At 41.4% G+C, this 19,863-nt stretch overlaps 1 protein-coding gene across 4 annotated transcripts in view; it reads right to left on the bottom strand.

Moving 5' to 3' along the window:
* Window positions 1-541: 541 nt before the first annotated feature.
* The window catches only part of GALNT13 (polypeptide N-acetylgalactosaminyltransferase 13), a 142,012-nt gene continuing 122,690 nt past the window's right edge, over window positions 542-19,863 (bottom strand). For 2 of the 4 annotated variants that reach the window (XM_061363779.1, XM_061363778.1), the window contains exons 12-15: window positions 10,490-10,624; window positions 6,956-6,985; window positions 4,542-4,740; window positions 668-805 (exon numbers count right to left, since the gene is read on the bottom strand). In XM_061363779.1, coding sequence (XP_061219763.1) covers window positions 4,555-4,740; window positions 6,956-6,985; window positions 10,490-10,624 — 351 coding nt within the window. In that variant the 3' untranslated portion in view covers window positions 668-805; window positions 4,542-4,554. Of the gene's footprint in view, window positions 806-4,541; window positions 4,741-6,955; window positions 6,986-10,489; window positions 10,625-19,863 lie in introns of all 4 variants that reach the window. The other 2 variants (XM_061363780.1, XM_061363781.1) reach the window with 2 other exon arrangements.

Raw genomic sequence — 19,863 nt, 5'->3', positions numbered from 1 at the left:
CCTTCTTAACATTGTTTGTTTCTTTTGTTGCTCATCTGATTTAATTTCAATTTCTGAGTGCAGTCTTTGCTCAGTTTTGTTGCTTTTCCAAACACCAAATCCCATTTTTTTCCCTGAACAAACCACAAAGCTGAGAGCCTGGCAACTTTGCCACTCAGTGTGGTTCTTCACCAAGTCCCTTTCAACACAAGAGAACAGCAAATGTCTACCATGTGTTGCCAAGAAAGACCAGAACCAATACATGCAGCCTGGGAGATGCTTGTCAGGATGGTTCCCAATGCCGTTTAGTGTTATAAGGCATTTTATACTGGGTCACTTCTTTGTAGTGGTGTGTGACACACAGAAAATACCCCCCATCCCAACCTCTTTGACACAGGGTTCATAGAGGTTCCTCTGGAACAATTTTTGAGCAGATTTGTGTGGTAACAGCACACATTTCGACATTTATAGGCTCAGATGAGCTTCTTTTGAACAGTCACAGGTTTTGAAGGGGCATGTGGAGACCTGCCGCACCAAGGAACCTTGCCCCGTGACTTTGCTCTGTCAGCTGGGATTTGGAGAGGGCTTCAGCACCACTGGCCTCAGCAAGGAGGATGGGAGGAGGAGAAGGAGGAGGAAGAGAATGAGAAGAGATCCTAGACGAGGCAGTGGGTCTGTGCTGACTTCAGGCACCCAAGGTCATGTTGCGCAGCAGCCACTGCTGGGAACGGCTGTCTCCGCACTCCCTCATGGTGGGAACCATCTTATCCTCCTCTGATGGCTCATCCAGACACTGGTTGCTGTTGACATGCCTCAGGGTGAGCTTCTGCAACAGAGAAGAGTGAGAGCTGCAGCAAGATAATTACTGCTGAAAACCAGTAATTCTATTTCTGGTCCTATTTCAATCTTATTCTAGCCACTACGCAAGCCACAACACCAGTACTCATCCCTGGCCATCACTTGTACAGTTCTACAAAACCCGTACCACGCTATGGGATGCCCAGCTCACCTGCTCATGCATGGCCAGGCAACCCGGAGAGCCAGCACATCCGTTGAACCCAGCAACAAATAAATGCAACAGAAAAGCACAAAATAAGTGCAAGGAAGTATTATTTCAAAGCAGTGGTATTCTGGATTAAGGATATTAGCTTCCAACAACTTGAACACCTGTGCATTTCAGATCAGTGCACCAGTTCAGAAATAACTGTTAATGGCAATACATTTGCTAAGTATTATGTGAACAATGGCAACATGAAGGCAAAAAATATTCTGTTTCCAATACATTTTTTCTTTGTGACACCCTACCACATGACACTGTATTTCTGAGGGATGAGAGTCAAAAGGAGATGATAGAAAATAGAACTTATTTTGAAGAAATAAATCGTCTTCCATTCAAAAGCATTGGGAGAACATGTCCATGAAGACATCCAGGGCAGTTAAACATGAAGTTGTGTACTCAGATAAAACAAGACAGGTACATATGCAGCTGAGCAGAAGGTGTTGTGTCACTCCTCTGGGGTTGACCTGGGGGTTTTACACACAAAATCAAGGCAATTAAGCACACACCTTAAGCGCCTCAGCTAAGAAGTGTTGCATTTACCAATTTACTATTACCTAAAAGGTCCTCCAGTTCTTGAAAAAAACCCCATCTCAATCAAATCTGCATAATATGCAAACCCGCTCATGCACCTGGATACACTTGAAGTCCACAGTGGATATCTGTGACAGAGCTGTGTAGCCCATATAATGACACACGCAGGAGCCAGGGCAGCACAATGGTGCAGGGCAGTTGTGGTCTGTGCCCAGCTCAGGATGGAGCTGAACCAATGCCCCAGGGCTGGGGACCACCTTGCCATATCCCCATGTGTCAGTCCAGTGTTCTGCCCTCCCTAGCCAGAGTGCAGAGCCTGGCTCCCAGATAAGTTTGCTGCAGTCAGGCCCTGCACAATGCAATAGCCAAGCACTGCACCTGCAGTCATCCACAGCCTTGCAAGCTCAATATCAACTTAATATTTTGGCAGTAAACATATGTGTTTGCTGCTGCACCTGACTCAAAATGTCATTATTTTGGCCTTTGTTTAGTTTTAGGGCAGGACACATCCTGCACCAGCTCCACCACCCCATGGGATTATATGGACCCTGTTGACAGAATAACAGACTAGTTTGTGTTGGAAGGACCTTAAAGACCAGGGACACCTTCCACTAGGACCAGGTTGCTCAAAGCCCCATCCAACCTGGCCTTGAACACTTAAAGGGATGGGGCAGCCACAGCCTCTCTGGGCAACCTGTGCCAGTGCCTCACCACCCTCACATGGAAGAAATTCCTAATATCTGATTTAAATCTTCGCTGTCAGTTTAAAGCCATTCCCCTTGTCCCATTCGTACAGGTCCTTTTAAAAAGCACCAAAAAGCTGAGGCTTTCTTGTTGGCCCCTTCAGGCACTGGAAGCTGCTCTAAGGTGTCCCCAGAGCCACCTTCTTCTCCAAGCTGAACAAGCCCAGATCTCTCAGCTTGTCTCCATAGGAGAGGCGCTCTAGCCCTCAGAGCATCATTTTCACTTCCTCTGGACTCGCTCCAAGAGGTCCTCTGAGTCAAGCAACCTAACACAGCTATCTTAATGATCCAGGTAAAGTGGTCAAACAGGATCTGAGCCGTTGCACAGGAGCTCCACAGGGATTATAACCCTGCCACAACCAGAACAAACAAGGGAACTGGCGATTTCATGACTGAAATTGTGTTTGCAGACCCTCCACTGGAGCAGAAGCCAATTTTATGTCAAACACCATGTAAAGCAATAACTAGGGGAACAAGGGTGGGGGTAAAAGCCTGCAGTCTCCTGGAGGAGGGAGAAAGGATGAATCAAATACACAACAGCAGAGCCCGACCCAAATTCCTGGAGCAGCAGCAGTATTGCAGCAGCATTGTGTTATGTATTATTTATATGTAATATAAACAATGCTACTGTAACTGAAGTTACGGAAGTAAGTTATTTTAACAACTGGCATCTCTGATGCACTACATAGTACTAATTTGTGTATCTTTGTATGAAAAAAAAGACTACTGTCTGTTTTTTCAAATAAACTGCTGGGAAATGTGAACAGTGCCGATGTGGTCTTATTATCCAAACATCTACCTGTGCTATTGCACTGTATAATTTTAGTTCATACTGGGTTGCCATGTCACACACTAACACTCCAAATTTGTATTATAAATACTCTTTTAACAGCTTTCCCCTAGAGATTTGCCTCAACTTAAAACAAACTATTACACAATTCTCAAAGAAAGCCTGCAGATATTATAACAAATCACCGAGGGGCCATTTGATATGCATTCACTGATGAATATAAGGCATTTTTTCCTCTAATTACAAGAGGAAAGAATTAGTAGTGCTAACAGAAGTAGCTTGTTTACTAAATAGCACTGCTCAAAGCATCACTGATTCTTCACTTATATTGTTTTAAGTGCAATTAAACTGCTATCATTTTCTACTATAACCAGAAATGCAAACAAGTCTAAAAATGCTGCAGTTGCCTCCATCAGCTGTTCCCTTTTATTCAGTGAATAATTTCATGCTAGATTACCATATCATTGGGATTTTCAACCCATCTCAGAATTTTTTTCTTTCTGTGTTCTATCATTATTTATGCTATTACAAAAAAGGTCTCATTTGCTTGGAAAACAATTAATTACTAGGCAATGTGATACTCATACAAGCCAGCCTAAAATGTTTTACACAAACGTGAGAACACATGCATGGGTACAGAGCTGCCTGTACAGCTGTGCAGATGCTCGGTGGTTTCCTGCTTACCAAATGCATGCAAATAATAGCTCTGATGAGTGAGGACTCTGAACGCATTACAGCAAACAATGAAGCTGAAACTCCACATCACCTGCTGAGATGCTGCTGGCTACTGTTGTTAGGGGTCTGCCACTAACAAGAGAGGCTTCCACTTGATTTCAGCAGGATGCACTCAGACAGGAAGGTGACATTGTCTTACTGAGGAGGAGATGACAAATGAGAGGAAACCCAGCCTGTACCCCTGCACATGTGCTGCCCCATCACCATCCCCTGTATTACTCAGCTGTCTAGGAACTAGACAACTACCACCTATCTAGGAAAGAACAGTAGTTGGCACAATATTTTGATTCCTTCAGTGACTAATATTTTAAAATTATCTGTTGATCTTTTAAAATTATCTGTGACTAATATCTCTAGAACTGAATTACTTAAAATTGGGAATTTTCAAGATGAAGTCTTCTGAAAAATATTATGCAATTAGCATAATTTCTATGTCTTAGAATAGGAACCAAACCTTCAGCTGTCGCCAACAGTAACAAGCACATTGACATCAATAGATCAAGGTAGTTGAATTAATCTAAAATGAGTTAAAATTAATAATAACTAATAACTAACATTAACCATACATACTATTATATATCTATATAAGCATCTGCAAAAACAAGAAAGAAATGCAGCTGAGTTTAATAGGCAGAGAACGGAGAAGCAATTTTCTGGGAATAGCTTAAAGCATCACATGCTATATTTGCTTTTTAATACCAACCTCCAACCGTTTCTTAAAGGAAATAGTCAGTGGGGCTGTAAAAAATTTTTCTAAAGACTTCCAGCCTCGTGTAGTTTCTTAGAATCCACATTTGTAAGGGGCTGCCATCGCAAGCCTCCACCGTGGGACCACGGGTGCCATCCTCTATCCTGCTTACTGTCAGGCATGACTGGGTGATTATATGAAGAAATGTATGGGTCTGCATAACAGAAAAATGGCAAAAGTAAACAAAACCAGCAAAGACAATGACAAACAAAGGAAAAAGTAACAGACTGTTTGATTAGACATCCACAGTGGTGAACCAGATAAAGCTAAGAGCACTCTGATGGGAATTACTAATGGGTAATTGCGCCTGTGAGCACACCAGTGCCAAATCATAAGGAAGTTGTGCTAGCTTACACAGCCATAACACACACATAAATGCTCATATTATATATATATATAATGTATATATAACTAAGTTTTAGTTTCACAAAAAAAAGTTCTCACTGCTTTGCTTTGAGGGACCGGTACACTTGAGACCTGTTCACTTTACATTTTGCAATTTAGACCGAGTATGCCTCTGAACCGTCCTCCCCATACTTGCTGCCTCGCTGCAATCATGATTTCCCATTGCACAGCAAAAGTTGGGCAAAGATGATGTTTCTACTGCAGTAATAACCTGTACTAACCATCCTGAAGCCTACTCAAGCATTACTAAATTAAAAATATAATGAATTAAACATTTACATAATGGGAAATAAGAATTTCTTTTGTCAAGTACAGTATTTCAGCTCTTCTTTTACCAGTCAGGTAGACAGAGTTAGAGGGCAGCTTTTATTTTCCTAAATCTTACGCTAGGCTGCGACAGCCAGATCATGGCAGGTGCCCAGGGCTGGTGCTGCTTGGGGATGCTCCTCCTGCATCCCAGCTCCAGCTGCTGTTCCCTCACCCTCTCCTGCTCTGTGATTTTGGCTTGGTAGGGAAAAAGTAACGTATGTATAAAGAAGCCACTAAAAATACTGAGAATGAATGTCCTTATAATGTCACTTTGAGTAACCAATGCAAACATCACTGCTTGCTTTTGTTTCATTGTGTATTAATGCTTCATCTTCACTTCTGTCTACTATTCTTTTAAGGGAATACAGAGGTACATAAATAAATTACTTCAAAATGTCACAATCTCTCACTATTGCACATTTATATTACAGTAAATGCCTAAATTTAGTAGATTTTTCACATGGCCATAAAAGATATAAGAATTATTTTGCTAATCTGACCAGACTCTTTTTTCTGGTACATGGTACAGCAAGTTTAACTTGTGTCCATGAGCAAGGCTGCACTGACTTGAGAAAATCTGTAGTATTGAAAGAATGAAATAATTTGTCCTCTCCATTCATTTTATTAAACACTACTTTCTAAGAAGGTAATGTAAAAAAATAATAAAAATCCCTGCAATGTTTTCCTTGCTGATTTTTTAAGCACTAAGGACTTTCAATTACATAGTAAAAAGACTGCAGTTTATAGGACTAGCTTAATTATAATAACCTCCCATGGTAGAAGTTAGTAATAAGACTGCGATTTGTAGGACTACTCAACTATTAGCCATAATCTCTTCTGGCAGAAGTTAGTTTGACCACACCAACTCCAGCTGGTCCCATAACTTTAAGAGGATAAACAACTGCAGTTTGCAATTGTTTGAAGGATGCAGACCAGCAGATGTGATATTGATAATTCAACGTGTATTTACATCATTTGTGAACAAAAAATGCACAAGAAACAAGCCAGCTCTTCCCAGACATTGTGTCCATGTGCTCATGTGCTTCTCAGCCATCAATCTTCACACTGTAAGTTGATGTTCCCTGCTTTTCTCTACTCACAGAAGCAGAGTATGCTTTGTGTTGGAAGGGACCTTAAAGCTCATTTAGTTCCAACTCCCTGCCATGGGCAGGGACACATTCCACTAGTCCAGGTTGCTCAAAGCCCCATCCAGCCTGGCCTTAATTCCAAGGATGGGGCAGCCACAGCTTCTCTGGGCAACCTGAGCCAAGGCCTCAACACCCTCACAGGGAAGAACTTCTTCCTAATATCTAATCTCAACCTACATTCCTTCAGTTTAAAACCCTTCCCTATTGTCCTATCCCTACATGCCAGCATCCTCTTGTGCACGCCAACATCAGCATCTGACTTTCATCAAATCACTTTTCTGACATGATACCTCTTAGCTATCACTCTAACACACACATTCCATAGAAAACATTGGCAGCCTGACACCGTGTACTGACTACCTGAATAAATGACATTTGGCATGTAGCAGCAATATGTACATAAAGGTACTAGGACACATCACTTTAACACAGCACTGTTACAGAAGCAAGCGAGAGATGCACTATTCTAGGGTTTGGTGAAGGAGTTGCAGTTGTTACCAAACTTACCTCAAAGCTATATTCCCATTTACCAATATACTGGTGGAAGGGGAAAAAAAAGAATTAAGGAAACTGGAATCAAAGAGGGACTTGAGAAACTGGTTTTTGTGAAGACCTCAGCTCTTTGTGAATGTCAGTGCAATGTCTCTGCATGGACAAATACTGCGTCGAGCGACAAATAACAGTAATTGTGCAAGATCAAACCCTGACATCATCATCCATGCATGAGGAAACGAAACTATTTTCTACCAGATGTGACATATTTACAGCATTATTTTTCCACCGAGTTCATCCATGTGTGTTACATGTCATAAGATTTCAGCACACTTTACATACTAAATTGGGAAACACAAGAGGAGTCACCAGGGACATCAGCACAAACCTGGACCTGATGGATCTATCTGGCAGCTCCCTGTCACTCCTGCACTAATATCTCCAGCAAGAGCCATGCCCGAGTACAGGGACAAACCAAGCAAATAGCTACATAGCAAAATTGGTAAAACATGTTTCATTAGACAGGCAAGATCAGACGCTGAGGAAGAAACTCTGGCTCCAGCCCATCCTCACTCCCAGATCTTTTTCTTTTTTTTTTATAATGCATTATAAATATGCTATAAAACACACACTGATAGGAAGCCTTTAAAAGCTGGGAAACGTCTAACTTGGCACATCCCCTTGACACAGCTGATTTATAGAGCTGCCCTTGCAAGGTAATGGGCAGCTTGAGAAAGGGCCAGGAATCTTACTGTGTTTTTCAAGAAGTAGGAAAGGAAAGCATAAAAATTCAATAATGGAAGGCAAAGGAATTAAAAAAAAAAAAAAAAAAAAAGAAAAAAAAATTTCCTGCCAAGATGCTGAAACATTCAGTAAAAGAGATGTTTAAAAATGCTGTAAACTACTTCTACCTCAAGTGTTAAAAGCCATTTTGCATTAGAAATGGAGACTGCTGCACAGACTTGGCTACTCTTCCTGGCAACAGCTTGCTGGGGGGATATGCAGGCTGAAATTCAGTGCTGTTGTTTCTCCTGGTGACAGCAGGTTTCTTTATTTAGTGTTCCCTTAAATCCAGACTACACTATTAATATTTTGTGCATATAAAGGCTTCTTTTTAGACTATATAGATATGAGTATCTTATGATGGTTTGGGTTGGAAGGGATGTTAAAGCTCACCTAGTTCTAACCTTTCACTAGACCAGGTATCAAAACCAATTCATCCCATTGGGTTAAAAAAAAGATGCTGCTCACTGAAAACTGCCTTGCAAGAAAAATGAATGGAATACCAAGGTTTAGGCAACCCTCTACGACCTATGGGTCAGACCTATCAGCCCCAGAGACACAACCTGTGTGTGTTATGCTTCTGTCAAACTGAAAAATAGAATTATGGAAAAATCTGTTTGAACAGCAAAAAACCCCACTTTCTGATTGCAGATGAATTCATTTCAGCACGGAGCTCCATTTTATGCAGATATTAAAAAGGAATGCTTTATTTGAACCCGTAATTCAGGGCTTGGAAAAAAAATAATAAAAAATTCAACTTTCTAAGCTTCATGTAAAATATTTTCCATATTGCAGATGAAACAAACAAGCAAGCACACAACAGGTTATTCACAAAAAGTTCATTGAACAGCTTTGCTTCTTACACCAACCCTCTCAATCAGCAAATTAGGATTTTATAGGTGTACCCGTCACTCAGGCTGGGTATTGCCGAGTCCTATGCCACTAAGCAGAAAGTCCATAAAACTAATTTTTAAAGGGTGTTTTTTGGAGAAAGATGCAAGAATAATTTAGCGCTCTGACTGTTTATCTAGTTATATGACATGACATTAATCCCTGCAAATACCAACTTAAATGTTTGCTTTCTTCAAGGTGAGAGCAACCATTTGGGAACCTTAACATTCCCTTCTGTGAGATGTAATTTATCAGCCTGTCTCCATAGGTGAGGTGCTCCAGCCTGCAGAGCATTTTCATGGACCTTCTCTGGGCTTGATCCAACAGGTCCATGTCCTTCTTGTTTTGGAGGTCCTGGATCATAAATACCAATACTGTCATCAAAGGGAAGCTTACAAGCTGAAGTCTGAATGTTCACAGACTAAAACTGGTAACAAAAATATTCCTGTCACTAAACAGAAATGTTCGTGGAATAAATAGCAAAGCCGTTGTCTTGGAGGTCCCTTATATAAAAAAATGGTGTATTTCTTTTTTATGAGCTCCATCTAATGGTTGATTCTGGTTTTACACAGCTCCTTAGAAATTTTCCATTGTGGATCTCTTATGCTAAGCTTAAGAGAAAACAACCAGCATGTTTCCAATGCTAAAATTAAAGAACATATACGGTTGAAAGAAATTTAGCTTTCATGCAGAAAGGTGAAACCAGCTGTTTCTATGAACACCCTGGAAATGCTTTTCAGACTTCATGCCTTTCAGTACACCAGTATTTTTTCAGCTTTACACTATTTTTCTCCCATTGCAGCCACGGAAATACACCAATGCTAATCTGGGATTTCTAAACGGAGAGTAGCAGAGCCACATAAGCACAGACCATGGGGCAGCTGCTAATCTTAAATCTCAGGTGTTGATTACAGGCATGAACATCTTCAAAAACATCAAAAAATCATCAAAATAAGCATGCATTTTTGTCAAGAAGAAAAATAATCTTCCTTATGAAAGAGAAAATTTATTTAAACTCAAGAAGGTAACAAAAGATAACAAATAAACTGCATCTCAGTGGTAACTATTGTTGTTTTTCTACTCGGCAGTTCAATGTTATGCAATATTTGCATGTTTTTTCTTACCATAACATATTAGAAAGATGCTGCCTTGAAGAGAACACTAATACTTTTGTGTGAACTCCACCATGCAGAACTGCACCTTCATATCAAAAAGCAAAAGCTTAAATTAAATGCCTTAGCTTTCATCTGCTCTTTCCTATCCCATTTAAAAAGAATAATTATTCAGCCATAAAATACTAAGGTATTTACACATATTTTGTATTCATTTTGCAAGCCACCTCACGTAAGCCACCGAATTTCTTGAAAATGCACTCCCTCTCAAAACCCAGAAGAAGCCACCTCCCATCCCATGGTAGTGACAACCTAAAGAAGATACTGATAATAAGCACTGAGAATTATTAAACATAATTTAAATGCAGAGTAAATAACCTTGAAAAGCCAGAAGAAAGAAACCGGAAAGGCTTTAACTAAAAACGAAATAAATCTTGTTTTCTACATCGCTTATATAAAAAATGCAGAATACTTTTAAGTTTACAAGAACGCAAGACAACGCTAGCTACTAGAAATAAGCTTTTCTAAACAATAATTGACTTTTTCACCCCCGAAAAACCAACATTTTGAGGAAACACCATTTAAAACTCAATGGTCATCTGAATTACTTTGCACCCCCAAGCCTGTGATATGGCAGGAGACCCCACTGCATTGGTCCACCATGTCATTCCCAGGCTCCTCAGGATACAGCCATGCTCTTCTGAGAATAAATTCCCAGCTCTACCCTGATGAGTGTGGGTGCAACAGCTTAAGCCATGGGTACCTCAGCATCATACTCCCAGAGCTGGTTCCCCCTCATGTGGTGGCACTTCAGCATGATGACAGGGCCATTCAGCCTCGAGACGTCCAGGCACAAGTCGTCTGTGCGGATCTCTTTGTCAGCAGTGTAAGAAAAGACCTGGAAACAGAAAACCATTGAAGTGACAAAGAGTCAGCAAAAGTCCTAACAACTGCTGATGGCTCCAGCGGAGCAGAACTACTTTCTTCTCCAAACACTGAAGTGGTGCCTTGGATTTCATGAGTTTTATGCAAGTTTCTCCACTAATGAATGTCTGCTGTACGTAAGAGAAGGAATACTGTGTTGAGGAAAACCAATTTTATGGGACCAAGCCCAGGAATCACCCCAGCACACACTCAGTTTTACCTCCTGGGAATACTATAGAAGTATGTAATTGTGATCAGTATCTTCAGGAGAAATTTCACAGATCTTAATGATGGATAAATCAAGCCCATCATTGGAAGATTCCAATCTTTCTAAAGTAAGTCTTCCTCCTAGTATCAACCTTAAGTTTGTGTACCAATATTGTTAAAGATCCATATGGATGCAGTTCTGGCTGAGCTCTGGGGGCAGCACCATCGAGGCCCTGGAGCAGAGATCCATCTGGCTGATGTGGAAGAATGCTCAACCAGATCTCAATACTTTGTGGGTGGGTTTGGAATCTGAAGGAGCGCTAAAGAATATTGACTTAACTTCCATGCTAAGTCTAATCCACTGTGGGCTCTCCAGCCAGCTCTCCTGCATGCTCCTCATGAACAACACAAGGAGCAAAGTATGCTGACTAGAGAGGGATGAAAATGTAGAAACCACAGAGGAAGGGGGAGGAAATGAAGGAAGCTGGTAGAGAAATGCAAGTATTTACATAAAATTGCACAAAGGAATCATCTCCCTGCTCCTGAACCACTGTTTGCGAACTTCATAATGTTGCTGGCCCTACCACAAAAGCTCTTGAATGACCTTAGGGAACAGCCTTTGGTCTGTATTGCTTTGCGCTTTCCTTTTCTTAGAAAAAAGTGAATTATTTTCTTTTTCCTGTCCTCTCTCCTCAGCAGGAGGAGACCAGAGAGCAGAGCTACCAGCACCCACCATTCAATTACAAAGAGCATCTGCTCTGCTGTTAGAGCCATGGGGCTGCAGTACCACTGGGGTGGAAATGTGACATAGGAGAAAGGCTGCAGCTAATAAAATAATGTCAAGACCATGGCAAGTGATAGAATTATTATGCCCTGTTCAGGTTTTGATTGGTAAAAAAAATCTATATAACTGCAATGGAGAAATTGTCTTTTGCTGTCAAAAATATACAAAATACTCACTTAGGTGGCAATGCTTAAATTAACAGAGCCATATAATAAAAGCACAGACAACTACAGCTTGTGAACATACACATACCATACTTGGTACTTTCAGAGTTCCTATACAACCTATTCCTCTTGTAAAAGGACTATAGTATAATTAAAAGAGCCAGGACCAAGATCTGAACCACAAATAACACAGTGCCCCAGGGGATGTCTATCCATCAAGACTTCCAGTGAAACACTGAATTGTACTCAAGGAATAAGACTCAAATCAAGCAGCAAATGGAACTTTTTCAGTGAATTAAGCAGAGGGAGGGAGATACCTCATCACTTGGAGACACGATGCTTGGCAGTGGTGTGTTACTAAAGGAAATTTTCCCCATGTTACTCTTAAACCTGCATGCTGAGCAAAGCATTAAAGGGAATAAAGGCAAGGGTTTGGAAGTTGGAAGTTCAGATAAAACTTCCATGGAATTTGAAAGTAGCATGCCAAGGTGGCAGTGGAGCAGGTAGGTCCAAATCAAAGCCACGAGGGAGAGCAAGAGCTCCCAGGATCAGTCGTCTTTCCATTTTCCAAATTTCTTACTCAACACTCACCAGCCCCTTGCATGGGTGAAAATCCGTGATCCCAATGTCAGCAAAGCACCAGCTGCTTGTTGCATTTATTCATCCGATGTTAAATCACTGAGATCAAATCTGAGGGTCTCAAAGTATTGCTTTGCCTTAAAAAAACCTTGCCCATTGGCCAATACTTGGACTTTTCTCCAGTGAGAAAGAAAGACTTTGAAATACCAACCTGACACTGTTCTGCAGCCACCACACTCCAAAGCACACCAGCCTTTTGGAAGGGAGTGAAACAAGACCATATCACCTCAAAAAATGCCACCTTTTCTTCACATGGACATTTTCTGTTTCCCTTACCCACTTTTCTGTGTACAAAAGCAAGTCCCAGAGCCTTTAAAAATCCATATAACCTCAGCCAAGTTGCTGGAAATTCTGCATATGCACTAGCTCATCCAGTTACATTCTGGAAGTATTTAGAGAAGGGAATGTACACTGAGGGCTGACCAAGGAACAGATACGGGGGTAATTTTGAAAAGCAGCTCTAACTGCCCATCTCTGGCAAATCACAGCAAGAGCTAAAGCAGTCACAGCTACTTGAGTAGGTTAAATCCATGGCAGTAGAGGCAGATTTTTCAAACTTTCAATTCATACAAGCTGTCACACAAACACTTCCCAAGTTCCAGTTTGTACCCTGAATCTGTGGGTTTTCCAATTTATTTATTTTTACTTTTTTTACAGTAAGATGCTACATCTTGTCCCTAGTAAGTAAAACACAAACACAGATGAAACAAGTCTACACTTAGCAGGCTGATTACTGGTTTGGTTTGTAGAGGTCTGACACATTAACACAGAATCAGGGAAGAGTTTGGGTTGGAATGAACCTTCAAAGGTCATCCAGTCCAACCCCCCTGCAATGAGCAGGGACATCTTCAACTAGATCAGGTTGCTCAAAACCACAGCCATCATCAGATGAGCTGTTATTAGCACATCAGGTCAAGTTCACAGAAGTACATAAGGTCAAAAAAAAAAAAAAAAAAAAGAAAAAATTCAGGATCAGTTGTGAAGTTTCTCCAAGAGAGCTACAAGAGCAGCCTATGTTCTAGACTAAATCAAAATCTGAGGGTTTTACAAACAAATTATTCAAGTGTTCATGCTCTATCTGGAACAAGAAACATGGCCAAATAATCTAATAATCTGAAAATCACTGGTATAATGTGTAGCACAATGTATGTCTCACTCAAAGTACCAGTTTGGCTTCAAAAAAATTACTCAATGAAGATATTGTACAGCTATTTAAACTTTTTCTGTGCTTATTATTGGGAGAGTTATCTATTACTATTTATATTCTGAAGCAACTTCTAACTCAAATTTTCAATTTATTTGTGTTTTTTGACACTAAGCATTTGCATCAGCCATTTTCTTCTACCCTCAGAGACATGTTTTCAGCCTCAGAGACATGTTTTCTTCTGTGCTTTATAAAAAGCAAATACTTATATTTTGAAATGTATTTCCATTTGCGTATTTCTTTTTCCTCTCATGTTCAATAATTGCAATACCCTGTTCCATTATATCTTTCGGAAAAGTGATGTCTGAATTGACAATTACAGAAGAAGCGTTTGAAAGACACACCATCTAAAGAAAGAAAGAAAAATTAATGCTAATTAAGACGATGCAAAATTATCAGGCTAGCGTTTTGCTACCATCCACATTAATTATAGAGGTAATTATATTGATGTCATTTAAAAATAGAAGGTGAGGAACACGTTGCATTTTAAAGCTAATTAAATGGTATATTTCCCACCACACATTCCGTGCAAGACAGGAAAGGACTTTCTGAGCAGGTGTCCAGTCTTCTGGTGCCATAAGCACCCACATTTTGGGCTGGTTCATGGACCTCCCCAGTGAGCAGCAGTGGGGAGCACAGCCTGGCTCCCCATGGCCTGGGCAACACACTAATTTAACCATCCAGCTGCTGGCAAAGCCTGAAGACTAGCACGAAGTGAGAAGCTTCGGGGGAACTGCAGCACATTCACAGACACAAGGTATTCTCGACGTCTTACAGACCCACCAACGCCAATTTATTTTTATCTTTTTCCTGGACTGTAACTTATTTTATGAATCATAGAATCATAAAATCATAGAATGATTTGAGCTGGAAGGGACCTTAAAGCTCATCTAGTTCCACTCCACTGCCACAGGCAGGGACAGCTTTCACTAGACCAGGTCGGTCAAAGCCCCGTCCAACCTGGCTTTGAACACTGCCAGGGATGGGGCAGCCACAGCTTCTCTGGGCAGCCTGTGCCAGGGCCTCAGCACCCTTGCAGTGAAGAACTTCTTCCAGTAAATTGATTAGCTAATAACTATACCTTCAGTGTTTTGGCCCCAGAACAAATGAAGAACAGCCATGTAGGAAAGGCACACCACAGACAGTTTCTGTGTCTCCATCAAAGAGGACTTTTTGGAAGACTGGTGTCTGACAGGCAAGTCTATCCCATATCAGAGAATCACCACACTAACTCTTTGCAGGAAAAAAATGCCCAGTTCCAGTACACAACTATACAAAGAACAGCTCTTTAGGAGTACAATTAAAAAAAAGTATCTGATTTTCATTCCTGCTTGTGCAGTATGCAATCTAATCATATGAAAAGAAAGAAATGCACCTACGCTTTTCTCACTTCTGCCAAAGCTCCTGCAGCCTCCAGCCATTGACAGGAATGGGTAGAGATCAGCAATATCTCTATATTGCTGTCTCTATATTATTTTATATATATATAAAATAAGAGTCCTTCAGAGATGCAGTCCTTCATCCAGAGCCTTTGGGGCTGGATGTATCCAGCCCTGCTTTAGTTCCAGATAATTTATAGTTTTCACTAATCTAATAGCTTGTTTTTGCTCTGAAGGAAGATTTTTAAACTAAAACCAAACAAACCCACCAGGAGGGTATTAACTTCAGTCAAGGGTTAACCTTCAGTTTACTGGGTAACCTGTAAGACATGCCCAGTTCCAAGCCCCTGAAGAGCTCAGGGGTTTCCCTGCAGCCATTCTGGAAGCAGGGATCGGATTTATTTTTAAGAAAGAGGTTATGCCAGAAACATTAATGCCATGAACACAACTCACCCCATGCCACAGTCATCACTGAACAGCAGAGGTACTGTCGAGCCAGAGCTGACTTTCGCATTTTGGGAAGTTCATATGAAACTTGTTCTGCCATTGCCTCAACCTCTAACCACCACTGCCAAGAATTCCCTTATCCTGGAGCTCAACCCCAAGGAGAAAAACACTGTAATTTAGAGTGATTCACCATAATCCAGAGGAACACTGTAATTACCACCAGCTATCACAGACTGAAGTCACTAGTTGGGACTATACTAAAAGGTAAACATAATAAAATACAGGAAAAGAAAATGGAAGGGAAAGGGGAGAAAGGGCAGAAACGGGACTTCAGTGAAAACAAAAGAGGAAGAGAAAAGAGAAGAGAGAGAAAAGAAGGGAGAGAGGAAGAGGAAAAACTAAAAATTAAAATAACAAAAAAATTAAAAAAGAAAACCTGGTTGGCAGCATCTACTGGGAAGATGTACAGTACCAACTGTGGGGATCTGCAGGAAACACTGGTGTTTAGCAAGGTTTCCAAGGGTTGTTTAGGAACTTGGTTTTATCATGTTCAGAAAACAACACTGGGAAATATTCTGGCATCACCCCTTTTGCTGATAGCAAGCACACCTTCTCACTACTCAAACCTTTGCGCTCCACCAACAGAATCCTTTGTCCTTCTCAAAATCAGTGTTATTCTATAAGGCTTCCAGGTGCATTCAGCATTTTGAACAGAAAATTAAAAAAAAAAAAAAAAAGTTTGTTTTTTTTTTCTCTCCACAGATAGGGATTGTGGAGGGTTTTGTGTGCATGTTTTGTTTTGGGTGGTGTTTTTGTGGGGTGCTGGTGGTGTCTGTGTTAGTTTGGGAAAGGATTAATTATTTTTTCAGATAGCTGTCGCTTCATAAATGATGGTTATATACACATTTGCAACACAAAGCTGTTGTTGCTTCCAGGATCTCACAATGCGTGCCAAATTCACACTTGCTAGCAGGTACCACTCAAACACTCAGATTCTGCATTTTATCCACCCAGACTTCCTTACTGTGAATGCTACACATCCAGTGCTTGTCTTCCTGCATTCCCTGGTGACTATTTCTGACACTGTAAAGAAGCAGCAATTCCATTTTTCCATGGTCTCTAAAAAGAAGACATTATTCTACTTCTACCTCTGTTAAATGAAAGATACTGCTATTTAACATGCAGGCATGGCTCCTTTGTTCCCCATTAATCACAATTATCATAACTGTGCTGAAGATCAGTGAGGGCTCCACAGTGCTACCTCCTGAGCAAATCCAGAATATTAAGACAGTTCCCACCCCAAAGGTTTATCACCTGAGTCCATAATAATGATGTAAAGCCTACAATGGGAATCGTATAGCAGCAAAGTGGACTAAGAAAATATAAGCAATAACTAGTTTCATTCATAATGGGTCTGTTTAGGAGATGAAAAGCTGCAGAGAAAGCCAAGTCAAGGAAACAGGAGACTGCAAATGTGAAACAGGCAGAAAGAGCAAAGAAGGGCTAACTTTTGGATAACCCCTTACAAAACCTAGTATTAACCTAAGGTACTACAATTAACAAAATCACAGTACTAAACTCATGCAGTATGTAACGGGTGCTGTGTTTCCTCACCCAGTGAGCTCTTCAAGGAGATTATTGGGTTGGGATCAGCTACACAAGTACCGTACAACTCCTCTTTCTGTGTGGAACTTGCATCATTTGCATGGACAAATGTCTAATTGTCACTAAACTAAAGGCTTTGTTCTATTCAATTTTGTACATAAAATGCTTTTAGATGACTTAGTGGTGGCCTTCCATTACAGAAACATCCCATGAGTCAGACACCCCATATTCTCATCCATTTCCAGCAGTAAGCAAATTATCACAGCATACCAATAAATCCTTACAGACTGAGAGTTTATAAATTATTTTTCTATATACTGCTACACAGAGAGTGCTCCTATTCAAAAAGGCATTTGAAGACATATGCATTTACTGTGAATAGGAAAAAATTGGAACTATGAAATAGAACAGTTTCTGAAAGACCCATTATTTGGAGCTAACTGGGGAAATAGCAACCCTCTAACAAGCCTTATTGTGTGTGACGGCTTTTTGAGCTGCCAGTGAGTACTGAGTCTGAACCTTCTGTATAAAACGTTGCCAGAAGGAAGTCATGCTCTCCTTGCACATTTACTTAAACATATAGAACAACACGTTCGTTCCGATATCCCCCTGCCCCAGCTAAGTTCATACCCAACAAAATCCCAGCTGATGCAATTGCACATTCATTTAACATGAATCTCGACAAAACGCGCCTCATCCTGTGGGAAAAACAAATGTTCCTTCCAAAAAATCCTTCTCCCATGCAGAGCTGCCATGTGCACAAGATGCCGACAGCCTAGGCACCTGGTAATAGAGGACCAGAGCTCCATGCCACCTGGGGGAAGGTTTTACATGAAGCATGTTTCTTCCACTTGCCATCTCAGCCCTCTATGCTCGGCAAACCAATACAGGCTGTAAAACTACAAAAATCCCCCAGATTAGCACCTTTGCTTGGAACTCCAAGTGCCCACTGGGACACTGAGTAGGAGCTGCAGAGCTGCTGTTGCCGTGCAGGATGCTGAGAAATTGTCACATGGTCACAGCCACACTAGTGCTTATACCTCACTATTCTTATCAGTATGGAAAAGGCACCACAATATTTATCCAGAGGATAAATCCAGAGCATTCCGCAGAGCATCCCACTCTGAGGCCCCAAATTAAGGAAATGGGGCTGTTGGCACAAGTCCAGAGGAGAGCCACATAGATGCCCCAAGGCCTGGAGCACCTCTGAGACAGGCTGAGAGCTGGGCTTGTTCAGCTTGGAGAAGGCGGCTGCTCTGGGGAGACCTTAGAGCAGCTTCCAGTGCTTAAAGGGGCCAACAAGAGAGCTGAAGAGGGACTTTTTACATGGGCAGGTAGAGACAGGACAAGAGGGAATGGATTTAAATTGACAAAGAGGGCATTTAGATTTAGATATCAGGAAGAAGCTCTTCCCTGTGAGGGTGGTGAGGCCCTGGCAGAGGCTGCCCAGAGAAGCTGTGGCTGCCCCATCCCTGGCAGTGTTCAATGCCAGGTTGGATGGGGCTTTGAGCAACCTGGTCTAGTGGAAGGTGTCCCTGCCTGTGGCAGGGGGGTTGGAACTGGATGATCTTTAAGGTCCTTTCCAAACCAGACATTCTGTGATTCTGTGAAGCATCTCAGAAAGCAAGGCAGCCCTTTTCAACACTTGATTTTGTTACTCTAAGGCTTGCAGTTAGCTTTGCTGAGGACACACAGGACACATGCTCTGACAATGGAGCTGACTCACATACTGATTAAAAAATGCTTTACCCCTCCAGACTTTCCATGGCTGCTCCCTTGAGCACAATGCAACGAAATGGAGAAGCAGGTGGTAGCATGTGACAGCACAGACACCAGGACTGCAGGACACACCAGCTGAGCAGGGAGCACTGCAGGACCCTTTTCAGGGCTTTGCACAGCACAAGAAAGGGTCCATGTCACTTTCCTGGTGATATTTTTTCTGACAAAAAAGCAGGTTCATCACTTGGACAACTGAAGCTCCCAAGAGGAGAAAAGGCACAAGGTGCTAAACAACCTGTTGTGTGGGCAGCCAGGAGGAGAGCAGCTGCTGACCTGCGGTGCAACTGTGAACCTGTACAATTCCCCAGCCGTTCTTTTCAATAATATCCCTCTCTTGCCTGTGTGGGATCATATGATTTGATTACTGCTGTGAAGACACTCCCAATAACCACAGTAACAGATGACATTCCTATGGTAACGCAATGAAAGCCCCTGAGGTATACCCCTCAGGATGACTGTAGGCAGGGAAACCAGATGACTCTGTCACCCTCTACCAGGCCATCGAAAGGAACAGATTTCCTCTAAAATACTACAAAACCACAAGTCAGCTGTGGGGGAAAAAAGTGTGAGATTGATGGGTTAGTCCCCTCTCTCTGAGGCTGGATAGTAGCTGTTTTCCCATGATCTGTAGTCACTTCTCTCTTTAATCAGGTACCTTCCTCCTGAAAAACATCATTCTTGAAGCAAATTCACATGCTGCCCACACCTCAGGAGATGCACAGACGTGGTATTCTAGCCCCTAGAGCCATATCCCCACTGTACCTGATCCAAGGACAGGCTTTGCATTTTCCCCCTCTATATAAAGCGAAGAAAACAGTTCTAAGATTGCTTTTTATTTCAAACATCATTAATAACCAAGTAAGGATAATCTGAAATGCTCGTATCAACACAGCAGAAAATCCTCCACAGTCTTATACTCTGAAAATAATTTTCACATGAAGGGACTCTGTTAAAGTATTTCATTTTTCTTAATTCTTAAAAGAAATTAATATTTTTACAGTCTCA

Source organism: Neopsephotus bourkii, unplaced genomic scaffold, assembly GCF_033783945.1.
Source record: "Neopsephotus bourkii isolate Nb327-2 ecotype Australia unplaced genomic scaffold, CSIRO-AGI_Nbou_v1 NB_1181, whole genome shotgun sequence".
In the NCBI taxonomy this organism is placed as follows: Eukaryota; Metazoa; Chordata; class Aves; order Psittaciformes; family Psittacidae; genus Neopsephotus; species Neopsephotus bourkii.
The sequence above is the reverse complement of the archived record's forward strand: the minus strand, read 5'-3'. Positions and strand labels throughout refer to the sequence as shown.